The 15,580-nt window shown below is 43.1% G+C and overlaps 1 protein-coding gene across 1 annotated transcript in view; it reads left to right on the top strand.

Annotated features, from left to right (window-relative positions):
• MASP2 (MBL associated serine protease 2) overlaps positions 1-15,580 on the top strand; it is a 53,967-nt gene extending 38,387 nt beyond the window's left edge. The window contains exons 8-11 of the mRNA XM_069741024.1: positions 5,594-5,672; positions 5,972-6,106; positions 10,194-10,271; positions 14,696-15,580. Coding sequence (XP_069597125.1) covers positions 5,594-5,672; positions 5,972-6,106; positions 10,194-10,271; positions 14,696-15,468 — 1,065 coding nt within the window. The 3' untranslated portion in view covers positions 15,469-15,580. The remainder of the gene's footprint in view (positions 1-5,593; positions 5,673-5,971; positions 6,107-10,193; positions 10,272-14,695) is intronic.

Genomic DNA, 15,580 nt, shown 5'->3' with positions numbered 1-15,580 from the left:
TGGTTGTGGGCGTTTTGCCACGACCAATCAGCGACTTGGATTCCATGACAGACAGAGGCCGCGACCAATGAATATCCGTGACAGACGGACAGACAGAAAGACGGAAGTGACCCTTAGACAATTATATAGTAGATAAGACTGCTCCTATGTACAAGAATAAGACTGCTCCTATGTACAAGAATGTAACTACTATAATACTCCCCCTATGTACAAGAATATAACTACTATAATACTCCCCCTATGTACAAGAATATAACTACTATAATACTGCCCCTATGTACAAGAATATAACTACTATAATACTGTTCCTATGTACAAGAATATAACTACTATAATACTGCCCCTATGTACAAGAATATAACTACTATAATACTGCTCCTATGTACAAGAATATAACTACTATAATACTGCCCCTATGTACAAGAATATATCTACTACTAGATGGTGGCCCGATTCTAACGCATCGGGTATTCTAGAATATGCATGTCCACGTAGTATATTGCCCAGCCACGTAGTATATTGCCCAGTCACGTAGTATATTGCCCAGCCACGTAGTATATTGCCCAGCCACGTAGTATATTGCCCAGCCACGTAGTATATTGCCCAGCCACGTAGTATAGTACCCAGCCACGTAATATATTGCACAGCCACGTAGTATATTGCCCAGTCACGTAGTATATTGCCCAGCCACGTAGTATATTGCCCAGCCACGTAGTATATTGCCCAGCCACGTAGTATATTGCCCAGCCACGTAGTATATTGCCCAGCCATGTAGTATAGTACCCAGCCACGTAATATATTGCACAGCGACATAGTATACAGCAGAGCCACGTAGAATACAGTACAGACACATAGTATACTGCCCAGTCACGTAGTATATTGGCCAGTCACGTATGTAACAGGTTAAAAAATAAAAAAGAAACATATACTCACCATCCGAGGGCCCTTTGTAGTCCTGTCGCCTGTGTGCGGTGCACGCGGCAGCTTCCGGTCCCAGGGTTGGTATGAGCGCAGGACTTGCAATGGCATCGCGGTTACATGACCATGATGTCATGGCAGGTCCTTCTCGCATAGCATCCTTAGCACCGGAACCTGCCGCTTGCACTGCCAAGGACAGCGCGACGGAGGGTGAGAATAAAGGGTTTTTTTTTTTTTAATTATTATTATTTGTAACATTAGATCTTTTAACTATTGATGCTGCATACACAGCATCAATAGTAAAAAGTTGGTGACGCAGGGTTAATAGCTGCGTAACTGGAGTGCGTTACACCACGCTCCGGTAACGCTGGCATTAACCCTGTGTTAGGGCTGACTGGAGGGGAGTATGGAGTGGGCACTGACTGCAGGGGAGGAAAGAGCGGACATATTGCCGCCGGACTGTAGCCGTCGCTGATTGGTCGTGGCAATGGTCGTGAGCGTTTTGCCACGACCAATCAGCGACTTGGATTCCATGACAGACAGAGGCCGCGACCAATGAATATCCGTGACAGACAGAAGGACAGACAGAAAGACGGAAGTGACCCTTAGACAATTATATAGTAGATAAGACTGCTCCTATGTACAAGAATAAGACTGCTCCTATGTACAAGAATATAACTACTATAATACTGCTCCTATGTACAAGAATGTAACTACTATAATACTGCTCCTATGTACAAGAATATAACTACTATAATACTGTCCCTATGTACAAGAATATAACTACTATAATACTGCTCCTATGTACAAGAATATAACTACTATAATACTGCCCCCTATGTACAAGAATATAACTACTATAATACTGCTCCTATGTACAAGAATATAACTACTATAATACTGCTCCTATGTACAAGAATGTAACTACTATAATACTGCTCCTATGTACAAGAATATAACTACTATAATACTGCCCCTATGTACAAGAATATAACTACTATAATACTGCTCCTATGTACAAGAATATAACTACTATAATATTGCCCCATATGTACAAGAATATAACTACTATAATACTGCCCCCTATGTACAAGAATATAACTACTATAATATTGCCCCATATGTACAAGAATATAACTACTATAATACTGCCCCCTATGTACAAGAATAACTACTATAATACTGCCCCTACGTACAAGAATATAACTACTATAATACTGCTCCTATGTACAAGAATATAACTACTATAATATTGCCCCATATGTACAAGAATATAACTACTATAATACTGCTCCTATGTACAAGAATATAACTACTATAATATTGCCCCATATGTACAAGAATATAACTACTATAATACTGCCCCTATATACAAGAATATAACTACTATAATATTGCCCCATATGTACAAGAATATAACTACTATAATACTGCTCCTATGTACAAGAATATTACTACTATAATACTGCCCCTATGTACAAGAATATAACTACTATAATACTGCCCCCTATGTAGATGAATATAACTACTATAATACTGCTCCTATGTACAAGAATATAACTACTATAATACTGCTCCTATGTAAAGGAATATAACTACTATAATACTGCCCCTATGTAAAGGAATATAACTACTATAATACTGCCCCCTATATACAAGAATATAACTACTATAATACTGCCCCCCATGTACAAGAATACTACTACTATAATACTGCCCCTATGTACAAGAATATAACTACTATAATACTGCCCCTATGTACAATATAATTACTATAATATTGCGTCTATGTACAAGAATACTATAATACTGCCCCCTATATACAAGAATATAACTACTATAATACTGCCCCTATATACAAGAATATTACTATAATACTGCCCCCTATGTACAAGAATATAACTACTATAATACTGCCCCTATGTACAAGAATATAACTACTATAATACTTCCCCCCATGTACAAGAATATAACTACTATAATACAGCCCCCATGTACAAGAATATAACTACTATAATACTGCCCCCTATGTACAAGAATATAACTACTATAATACTGCTCATATATACAAGAATGTAACTACCGTACTATAATACTGCTACCTATGTACAAAAATATAACTACTATAATACAGCCCCCATGTACAAGAATATAACTACTATAATACTGCCTCCTATATACAAGAATATAACTACTATTATACTGCCCCCTATATACAAGAATATAACTACTATAATACTGCCCCCTATGTACAAGAATATAACTACTATAATACTGCCCCTATATACAAGAATATAACTACTATAATACTGCCCCCTATGTACAAGAATATAAGAATATAACTACTATAATACTGCTCCTATATACAAGAATATAACTACTATAATACTGCTACCTATGTACAAAAATATAACTACAATAATACTGCCTCCTATATACAAAAATATAACTACTATAATACTGTTCTGAAATCCAGTATGGTAGAATTCAGCGCTTTGTCCTGTAAGCCAATCCTATGTATATCCTGCTGCTTTCCTTCCAGTTTCTAAGAATGCATCTCAGGGTCACACACCCTAGTGCCTTCGTCCTACCAGTTACCCCTAGATACATTATATTTCATGCACACATATGCAATGCTGATATCTCACAAGTGAACTATAAGGCTATGTGCACACATTCAGGATTTTTCGCGTTTTTTGGCCATTTTCTGCGGAAAAAAACGCTAAAAAAATGCATGCTGATTTCCGGCAGAAAAAGTCCGGTTTTGTTCAGGAAATTTCTGCAGATATTCCTGAACGTGTGCACATAGCCTAACAATGGGTACACTTCAAGATCTACAGCTTCCCTGACGTACTAATTTAATTCAGTACAATATATTTTAAGTCTTATGAAGTTGCTGACAGTAAAGTCACATCTCGGGAAAGTCAGCATTATACGGAGATAAGAAGCCCAGAGAGATCACTGACGAGTCACATTATAATAAAAGCTCAATACCCAAGTCCCACGCTGAGAGGCAGAATATCCCAGATCTTATTACTGACGGTCATTCACTGTTGCTGCAGTATTTCCCCATAGTGGCCACAGATTACTGGTGCTTTGTGGCTGATCTTAGAACTGATATATCCACATAAAACACAATTTTGCCGTTTTCCAAATCAAGGAGAAAAAAAATTGTGCAAGAACACAACTTGTGGTGCAGCAGCAGATGTGGAGCAACATCTACCCTTGAACAGAAGGATTTACACCAGTTTTCAAGCATTAAGGCTACTTTCACACTTACGTTGTTTTGTATCCGTCGTTTTGGGAAAAAAACGCATCCTGCAAATTTGCCCGCAGGATGCGTTTTTTCCCATAGACTTGTATTGCCGACGGATCATGACGTATGGCCGCACGTTGCGTCTGTCGTGCACTGGTTGCGTCAGATTTTGGCGGCCCGTCGTCTGGAAAAAAAACGTTCAAGGGAACGTTTTTCTGTGAGTTGCATCCTGTTTTTCCGTCAGGAAATCTCACTCTCTGTCTCTTTTCTGCCCGGGACTGCAGACGGAAATGTGAAAGCACACACTTCCATCGGTACGTCGCGCCGACGCTTTGTGACGGGCGACTACCGACGGAAATGTGAAAGTAGCTTAGGTCACTATTTTCCCGCTAACTTTTTGATGGATTGGCCACTTTTCCAAAAAGCATGAGACTCAACAGAAAGAAGCAGGGCCAGCAACGGGACAACAGATTCAACATGATTGTTCAGGATGAACGGCCAATTGGAGGTGATTTGTATACAGTGCACAATGCTATTAACAATTTCTCAGCATGTGCGGTAATTAGGTACTTGTTAACCTCAAATAAATTTTAAAAAAAAAGAATATATTAAAAAGTTACTAAAACTTTTCAAGTGGCCTTAGGCTAGGTTCCCATTGCGTTAATGGGACCGCGCTAACGGACAGCGTTGCACGGTGAAATTAACGCCATGCAACGCGTCCGTTAGCGCGCCCATTAACAGAAATGGGGACGCGCATCACTAGCGCGTGCCATTTTCAGCATGCGCTAGCGATGTGCCGGTGTTTTGTGGCGCGCAGCGGACGCTGCTTTCAGCGTCCGAGGCGCGCCCGCGGTCCGTTCCCCGCTCTCGCAGATCAGAGATCTGCGCAAGCGGGGATGTTTAACGCGACCCCTTTAAAACACATTGCGTTAGCGCAATCCGCTAGCGCTAGGCGCTAAACGGATTGCACTAACGCAATCTGAACCTAGCCTTACAATTACAAGCAGATCATTGGGGTTAAGAGTCCCCAGTGTCCCACTCCAGCCTTATTTAAGCCCCCTCCCTGAGAGGTTGGCAGCCTCTGGCTGAACACACACACTGACTAGGGTACGGCTTCAATAAAAAATTATAGGCTATGGAGGTGGTGGGGTGTGAGCGATCGGCTAGGGTCTCAGGACCGGACGCTCAACGATCTGCTTGTAATTATAATGGCGCTGAAATATCAAAATAAACCTTAAAAAACAAGTAAACCTTTATACAAATAAAATACTCAAGGGCAGATATTCACTTAAGGTTAAAGAATAACGGTCCTCTGGGATAAACGAGACAGCTTTCACAGGTTTTTCTTCTTATCACTTTGGTTTATATCAAAGAACGTCAAGAATGTGTTTAGTTACGCGATTTCTGTTTATTTTGTAGAATGGAAATATTTTATCTTCCTTTACCGCAGTGTGCCGGAGCGACGGGACCTGGGATAAACCACTGCCAAAGTGCGAAAGTAGGTTCTGTTTCCTTACACAGTAAAAACACTGTAGCCAGAGAGAAGCCATAGAATCGGCCCATTAGGGTAACCCTTTGAAGACGCCGACCGGTGGCGGTCCATCTTTCTCAGTTTCAGGGCTATACCATTTTATCTCCAGTTTAAGAGAACCGAAAAGCTAGAATGGCCTTAAAATCGCTAGTAAAAGGTCTTCGCTTAAGGTCAAGGGAGAAGTTTTAGTTTTTTCTGTAATATATGAGTGGATTAACTAATGTATTCTGGTAATGTGTCCCCCCCCCCCCCCCTCCTGTGACCAGTTGTAAACTGCGGCCCACCTGATCCTCTCGAAAATGGGAATTTCACATTTGAAAACGGGAATGAAGTGACTACGTACAATCAGCAAATTCTATACACATGTGCAGAACCGTTTTACAAAATGAAAGAGGATCAAGGTAAGGAAATAACTACGTGTATGTACATGTACTACATAAAGACACCACTAGGGAGAAGACGCAGAAGACTATATGAATCTAGGTACTTGCTATGGGCTCACCTGGAGACATGGATTCTCTAAGCTGCAGGTCAGGGTAGACAAAACAAATCAAAGACCATGGCGTGAAACAGTGAGGACCAGAACAGCAGGCAGACAGGTGAAACAGGGAATGCCTGAAGACCCCGAGTCAGAAGCCACACACACGGGAATATAAGATAAATACACAGTTCAGGATTAGTGGAAGCATTTACAATGTGAACAAGTCCAAACATTTTATTTATTTTACTCACTTATAAAGCGCCATTAATTCCACAGCGCTTTACAGACATTATTGACACTATCCCCATTAGGGACTCTAGATCGTGAGCCCCATCACTAGGTCTTTGGAATGTGGGAGGAAACCGGAGAACCCGGAGGAAACCCAAGCAAACACGGGGAGAACATACAAACTCCTTGCATGACAGTAGGCGAAGGGTTAATCAGCAACCAAATGGCTAGTCGCTGGCAGCAGTGATGAACCGTCCAGCTTGATTGTAGAGGCACTGCACTCATACAGCGTTTGTGATGTGCATAATACAGTTGTGCTCAAAAGTTTACATACCCTGGCAGAACTTTTTCTCTCTTTTCTCAGAGAATATGAATGACTAGATGGTGGCCCGATTCTAACGCATCGGGTATTCTAGAATATGCATGTCCACGTAGTATATTGCACAGCGACGTAGTATACAGCACAGAGCCACGTAGTATATTGCCCAGTCACGTATTGCCCAGCCACATAGTATATAGCACAGCCCACGTAGTACGGTATATTGCCCAGCCACATAGTATATAGCAGAGCCACGTAGTATATTGCCCAGCCACGTAGTATATTGCCCAGCCACGTAGTATATAGCAGAGCCACGTAGTATATAGCAGAGCCACGTAGTATATTGCCCAGCACAGAGCCACGTAGTATAGAGCAGAGCCACGTAGTATATAGCAGAGCCACGTAGTATATTGCCCAGTCACGTAGTATATTGCCCAGCCACGTAGTATAGAGCAGAGCCACGTAGTATATAGCAGAGCCACGTAGTATATTGCCCAGCACAGAGCCACGTAGTATATTGCCCAGCACAGAGCCACGTAGTATAGAGCAGAGCCACGTAGTATATAGCAGAGCCACGTAGTATATTGCCCAGCCACGTAGTATATTGCCCAGCCACGTAGTATAGAGCAGAGCCACGTAGTATATTGCCCAGTCACGTAGTATATTGCCCAGCACAGAGCCACGTAGTATAGAGACTTTAAAAAAAATAAACATATACTCACCTTCCGAAGGCCCGTTGGAAGTCCTGCTATACTCACCCTCCGCCGCCTTTCTCGCTCCTCGCCAGGCTCCCGGGATCGCTCCATTGCAAGCGCCAGCTTCCAACGGTCCCAGGGCTGGTGTGAGCAGGACCTATGATGACGTCGCGGTCACATGACCGTGACGTCACGGCAGGTCCTTGTCGCACACCAGCCCTGGGACGGGAGCGGAAGCTGCCGCTTGCAATGGAGCGGTCCCGGGAGCGTGGCGAGGAGCGAGAAAGGCGGCGGAGGGTGAGTATAGCAGGTTTTTTTTATTATTATTATTTTTAACATGACATATTTTTACTATTGATGCTGCATAGGCAGCATCAATAGTAAATAGTTGGGGACACACAGGGTTAATAGCAGCGGTAACGGAGTGCGTTACACCGCGGGCTGTTACCGCTGCCATTAACCCTGTGTGAACGGTGAGCGGAGGGGATTACGGAGCGGGCGCCGAGCAGTGAGTGCAGGGGAGTAGGGGAGGGACTAATCGGACTGTGGCCGTCGCTGATTGGTTGCGGCAGCCATGACAGGCAGCTGCCGAGACCAATCAGCGAACGAATAACAGTGACAGAAGGACAGACAGACGGAAGTGACCCTTAGACAATTATGTATATAGATAACGCCAAAACCTTTCCTCCACTCATGGTTAGTGGTTGGGTGAAGCAATTTATTGTCAAACTACAGTGTTTTCTCCTTTTAATTCATAATTACAGCCCAAAACAACCAAATGACCATGATCAAAAGTTCACATACCCTGATGATTTTGGCCTGATAACATGCACAGAAGTTGGCACAAACGGGTTTGAATGGCTACTAAAGGTAACATCCTCACCAAATTCTGCTGGGGTATGTAAACTTTTGAGCCCAACTGTATATATGTGAAATAAGTTTGTTGTGCTTCTAGCAGATGAAGAATTAACTGCTGGTCTGAGCCAGGAAGTAAATGCAGATTGTTGAAACAAACCCCTAAGGTACCGTCACACTAGACGATATCGCTAGCGATCCGTGACGTTGCAGCGTCCTCGCTAGCGATATCGTCCAGTGTGACAGGCAGCAGTGATCAGGCCCCTGCTGTGATATCGCTGGTCGGGGAAGAAAGACCAGAACTTTATTTCGTCGCTGGACTCCCGCTGACATCGCTGAATCGGCGTGTGTGACACCGATTCAGCGATGTCTTCGCTGGTAACCAGGGTAAACATCGGGTTACTAAGCGCAGGGCCGCACTTAGTAACCCGATGTTTACCCTGGTTACCATCGTTAAAGTAAAAAAGAACCACTACATACTTACCTACCGCTGTCTGTCCTCGGCGCTCTGCTTCTCTGCTCTGGCTGTGAGCGCCGGGCAGCCGGAAAGCAGAGCGGTGACGTCACCGCTCTGCTTTCCGGCCGCTGTGCTCACAGCCAGAGCAGAGAAGCAGAGCGCCGAGGACAGACAGCGGTAGGTAAGTATGTAGTGGTTCTTTTTTACTTTAACGATGGTAACCAGGGTAAACATCGGGTTACTAAGCGCGGCCCTGCGCTTAGTAACCCGATGTTTACCCTGGTTACCGGCATCGTTGGTCGCTGGAGAGCGGTCTATCTGACAGCTCTCCAGCGACCAAACAGCGACGCTGCAGCGATCCGGATCGTTGTCGGTATCGCTGCAGCGTCGCTTAGTGTGACGGTACCCTAACACAATACAAAGCAAACTTAATATTCAGATACCCAGGGGTGTCAGAGTCTGCCTTAAAAGGCCTAGGGCGATAAATTCACTGGGGTTCCATGGGCAACTCTTGAAAACAGAAGGAGCACAGCAAAGACCAGCAGACATAGGGGAAGGGAGCAGAGGCAGGTGTTGAAATATACTTCTTCCTCCACTTATAAGCCACTCATTAACCTCCCATTGAACTCATCATCCAGGTCAACACAGCTCTAATCTCTGCGGACCTAAACAGGATGGACTCTCAGCTCAGTGAGGAATCAGACACTGCTGCCTACTGAAGTCTCTGGAAAGGAAAATGGGGGGAGGGGGGTTGCAGGGACAAACAGACCATGTGGCATCTTTCTAGTGTTTTCTATCACCTCAATGCTGGTTCACATCCACAATGCTCAGTAATGCTTTACATCACTATCTGGTGCTGTTGCTTCTTAGAATTGCTATTCTCCAACACTTATCTGAACCTGGAGCTAGATTCACAGATACACCGCTCAGTACTGCTGTACAATGTCCTCCATGCTGCTGCTGCTCCTGAACATGCGCTACATAGAGACAGGAGAGCAGGAATAACTCATGTCTGTGTATGCTGTGTATGGAAAGACTTCGTAGTATCTAATGGGCGCTCACTAGCTCAGACACTGTAAAATGGATATTGAGCACACATAGGGGAAATCTGGTTATAAAAGCAGGACACATCATAAATTGGCCAAAAGAAGTACTTATCAAATACACACATGACTGCTGAGCCTGAAAAATCACCTGAAACTACAGGAACACTTTAAATTTGAATGCACACACTTCTTTAACCAGACATCTACAATACAGAAATTCTGACTTGTTTTAGAAACAAAACTGCAGAGGAAGAGACGAAAATAAGTGTGTGTGGCAAGGAGACGCAGTCTGTTGTATTGCAGTTAGAACTTCCTGTAACTATTCCCATCACTTCATGTGCTCACTTTTTGGTTGCTAGGCATAAAAAGAAATTAAAAAAAATATATATTTTTCTGCTTTTTTACAGCACGATATCGGTGTGGAGAAGGAGGACAATGGGAAGAAATCATTACTGGGAATAAAAAGCTCCCAACCTGTGCGCCTGGTATGTGAAGGGAAACCAGCAACTAAATATATGATTACCCTTCGGATATTCAGAAATGTAATTTTTTTAAGTACCTAAAAGTTGGGAGAATGATCAATAGTGTATATACCAGGGAAAGTATAGCCAGTATACGGTCCCCAAAAAGGAAAAAAAAAAAACAGCCATTAACGCCCCATCCACCATTCACAATAGGTGATGTCACAGCTCACCTCCTCCTCCTGTACAATGACTGATAACACCATACAGTAGATAACACAGGATCCACCATTCACAATAGGTGATGTCACAGCTCACCTCCTCCTCCTGTACAATGACTAATAACACCTCTATATACAGTAGATAACACAGGATCCACCATTCACAATAGCTGATGTCACAGCTCACCTCCTCCTGTACAATGACTGATAACACCTCTATATGCAGTAGATAACACAGGATCCACCATTCACAACAGGTGATGTCACAGCTCACCTCCTCCTCCTGTACGATGACTGATAACACTTCTATATACAGTAGATGACACCAGATCCATTGTTTACAATAGGTGATGTCACAGCTCACCTCCTCCTCCTCCTGTATAATGACTGATAACACCATACAGTAGATAACACATGATCCACCATTCACAATAGGTGATATCACAGCTCACCTCCTCCTGTACAATGACTGATAACACCTCTATATACAGTAGATAACACAGGATCCACCATTCACAATGTGATGTCACAGCTCACCTCCTCCTCCTGTACAATGACTGATAACACCTCTATATACAGTAGATAACACAGGATCCACCATTCACAATAGGTGATGTACCAGCTCACCTCCTCCTCCTGTACAATGACTCAAAAATAAAAATTGTGGTTTTCACAGTTTTATCCTCTTAATTTAGTCGTATGAAAAATATAAAATAATCAACAACTTTTAAAAATGCATTTAACAAAAAAAAAAAAACCTGATGTAACAATAGATAGTTTCCCGATGACACATTCCAGTTACCCCTTCAGGGACATTTTTTGTCCTTGGGTGTTTTGTTTTCCTTCCCTTCTTCCAATGGATATAAAACTATTGTTATTTTATTAGCTAATAGAGTTGTAAAAAAGGTTTGTTTCTTTTGCGCGTTGAGATCGGCACGTTCAAACAATACAATTTTGGGCTACATATGATGTTTTGGTGGCTTTTCAATGCATTGCTTTAGAATGTGCAGAGTTTTTCCCCCCTTTTACTTGGTTTACTGTTTTAAGTAAACCCATTCATTGTCTATGTGAATTCCGGTACTACCCTGCAGACATCATGTGAAAGGTCTTTGACCCAACCAACAGTTCTCCTGCTTGAAACTGTGGAGGAACAAAATCACATCTGCAAATAGTTTCTGGTTTGGCTTCTTGTCACAGGTCTGGTCTAAAGACATCTTAAGGTACCGTTACACTAAACGACTTGCCAACGATCACGACCAGCGATACAACCTGGCCGTGATCGTTGGTAAGTCATTGTGTGGTCGCTGGAGAGCTGTCACACAGACAGCTCTCTCCAGGGACCAACGATCAGGGGAACGACTTCGGCATCGTTGAAACGGTCTTCAACGATGCCGAAGTCCCTGGGTTACCAGGGTAAACATCGGGTTACTAAGTGTAGGGCCGCGCTTAGTAACCCGATATTTACCCTGGTTACCACTGTAAAAGTTAAAAAAAACAAAACAAAAACAGTACATACTCACATTCCGATGTCTGTCACGTCCCCCACCGTCAGCTTCCCGCACTGACTGTGTCAGCGCCGGCCGTAAAGCAGAGCACAGCGGTGACGTCACCGCTGTGCTCTGCTTTACGGCCGGCGCTGACAGTCAGTGCAGGGAAGCTGACGGCGGGGGACGTGACAGACATCGGAATGTGAGTATGTACTGTTTTTGTTTTGTTTTTTTTAACTTTTACTGTGGTAACCAGGGTAAATATCGGGTTACTAAGCGCGGCCCTACACTTAGTAACCAGATATTTACCCTGGTTACAAGTGAACACATCGCTGGATCGGCGTCACACACGCCGATCCAGCGATGACAGCGGGTGATCAGCGACCAAAAAATGGTCCTGATCATTCCCCAACGACCAACGATCTCCCAGCAGGGGCCTGATCGTTGGTCGCTGTCACACATAAAGAGATCGTTAGCGGGATCGTTGCTACGTCACAAAAAGCGTGACGTTGCAACGATATCATTAACGATATCGTTGTGTGAAGGTACCTTTACAAAGGGTCAAAAGTGACCTTCAGGATTGCTACCTCAAACATATGGCACCCAGTTAATAGTCTGGCAAAGCAAGCATGGCTACACCTTGATTAAACTGCTTTGTACAGATGAGGAGTAAACCCCCCAAAACACATCTGCAATTGTAATTTCTGGTTTGGGTTCTTACGACAGGTCTTGTCAAAAGACCCTTTAAAAAAGGGTCAATAGTGACTTTTAGGATTACTACGTCCTACAGGTGGCACCCATACAGTTGTGGCCAAAAGTATTGACACCCCTGCAATTCTGTCAGATAATACTCAGTTTCTTCCTGGAAATGATTGCAAACACAAATTATTTGGTATTATCATCTTCATTTAATTTGTCTTCAATGAAAAAAACACAAAAAGAATTGTCCTAAAGCCAAATTGAATACAAACATAAAAAAGGGGGTGGACAAAAGTATGGGCACTGTTCGAAAAATCATGTGATGCTTCTCTAATTTGTGTAATTAACAGCACCTGTAACTTACCTGTGGCACCTAACAGGTGTTGGCAATAACTAAATCACACTTGCAGCCAGTTGACATGGAATAAAGTTGACTCAACCTCTGTCCTGTGTCCTTGTGTGTACCACATTGAGCATGGAGAAAAGAAAGAAGACCAAAGAACTGTCTGAGGACTTAAGAAACCAAATTGTGAGGAAGCATGAGCAATCTCAAGGCTACAAGTCCATCTCCAAAGACCAGAATGTTCCTGTGTCTACCGTGCGCAGTGTCATCAAGAAGTTTAAAGCCCATGGCACTGTGGCTAACCTCCCTAGATGTGGACGGAAAAGAAAAATTTACAACAAATTTCAACGCAAGATTATCCACCATCCGAACAAAGAACCTCGACTAACATCCAAACAAGTTCAAGCTGCCCTGCAGTCCGAGGGTACAACAGTGTCAACCCGTACTATCCGTCGGCGTCTGAATGAAAAGGGACTGTATGGTAGGAGACCCAGGAAGACCCCACTTCTTACCCCGACACATAAAAAAGCCAGGCTGGAGTTTGCCAAAACTTACCTGAAAAAGCCTAAAACGTTTTGGAAGAATGTTCTCTGGTCAGATGAGACAAAAGTAGAGCTTTTTGGGCAAAGGCATCAACATAGAGTTTACAGGAGAAAAAAAGAGGCATTCAAAGAAAAGAACACGGTCCCTACAGTCAAACATGGCGGAGGTTCCCTGATGTTTTGGGGTTGCTTTGCTGACTCTGGCACTGGACTGCTTGACCATGTGCATGGCATTATGAAGTCTGAAGACTACCAACAAATTTTGCAGCATAATGCAGGGCCCAGTGTGAGAAAGCTGGGTCTCCCTCAGAGGTCATGGGTCTTCCAGCAGGACAATGACCCAAAACACACTTCAAAAAGCACTAGAAAATGGTTTGAGAGAAAGCACTGGAGACTTCTAAGGTGGCCAGCAATGAGTCCAGACCTGAATCCCATAGAACACGTGTGGAGAGATCTAACAATGGCAGTTTGGAGAAGGCACCTTCAAATATCAGGGACCTGGAGCAGTTTGCCAAAGAAGAATGGTCTAAAATTCCAGCAGAGCATTGTAAGAAACTCATTGATGGTTACCGGAAGCGGTTGATCACAGTTATTTTGGCTAAAGGTTGTGCAACCAAGTATTAGTCTGAGGGCGCCAATACTTTTGTCTGGCCCATTTTTGGAGTTTTGTGTGAAATGATTAATGTTTTGCTTTTTGCTTCATTCTCTTTTATCTTTTATATTTAAGACAAATTAAATGAAGATAATGATACCAAATAATTTGTGATTGCAATCATTTTCAGAAAGAAACTGAGTATTATCTGACAGAATTGCAGGGTGTCAATACTTTTGCCCACAACTGTATATAGTCTAGTACAGCAAGTATGGCCACAGCTTGATTTCAACAGGGCATTATAGATACCAGTTCTCAAGATCACTGGCGGTCTCAGAGACTAAATCCTCGGCAATCAGCAAGTTATCACCTATCCTATATATTGCCGCCCTAATGGTTGGGTCATGGAAGGAGGTGGATAATACTTACTTGCACTATTTGAGCAAGTTTCTTTAATCAGTTGGGTGTAACCCTTTAAGCTTGTAGTATAAAGTGTGCAGAGACGCAGGTTGTGTTACATCTTGACTCCTTGTACACTCATGCTCCATTTCTATCTCCCCTCAGATTGCGGTAAGAAAAAAACAGAGCTAAGAGGAAGAATAATGGGAGGTAAGGTAGCCAAGCTGGGCGATTTTCCATGGCAAGTCTTCATAAAGAATGAGGACAGTAAAGGAGGAGGAGCGCTAATTAACGACAAATGGATTATAACCGCCGCTCATGTCGTCTATGACAAAAAGCCGCACGAAATTATCGTAAAAATGGGAATAATCAACAGGACGGACCCTAATGCCTATATTGCCACCCCTAACTCTGTTTTTATACACCCACACTACAAGGACGATGACTCTTTCAACAATGATATTGCGCTGATTAAAGTGCAAGACAAGGTCCCACTGAGTGAAAATATCTTTGCAATCTGTCTTCCAAGCAAAGATGAACGATTCCGGGTCAGCCACTCAGGGGAAGGTCACAAGACCGGAGACGTGGCCGGATGGGGTAAAACAGAGTCTTCACGGGCATCCAGACTGCTGCGTTATGTTGATGTGGACATAGTTGATCAAGCTAAATGTAAAGACGCCTACTTGAAAAAAAATGGGGTAATCACTGACAACATGTTCTGTGCCGGTAAAGAAGACGGGGAGATAAAGGATTCTTGTCAAGGGGACAGTGGCGGTGCACTCGTTTTTAAAGATATAGTCTCCAATAAATGGTTTATAGGGGGGATAGTATCCTGGGGGAGCAATGAGTGCGGTTCTCAAACACTATTTGGGGTGTATACGAATGTAAGAAACTATCTCGACTGGATACAAGAGACAATCATGACAAATGCCGACTGATAACCAAGAGAAACTATAAAAGATTGATAGACAAGCTCCATAAATGTAAGGTTTCCGAAACTTGCAGTGTTGTGGGGAGAGAATGTAATAAAATAATATAAGACCCTTTTCC

Source organism: Ranitomeya imitator, chromosome 10 (genome assembly GCF_032444005.1).
Source record: "Ranitomeya imitator isolate aRanImi1 chromosome 10, aRanImi1.pri, whole genome shotgun sequence".
NCBI lineage: Eukaryota > Metazoa > Chordata > Amphibia > Anura > Dendrobatidae > Ranitomeya > Ranitomeya imitator.
Note: the sequence above shows the minus strand (reverse complement) of the source record. Positions and strands in the feature narration are given on the sequence as shown.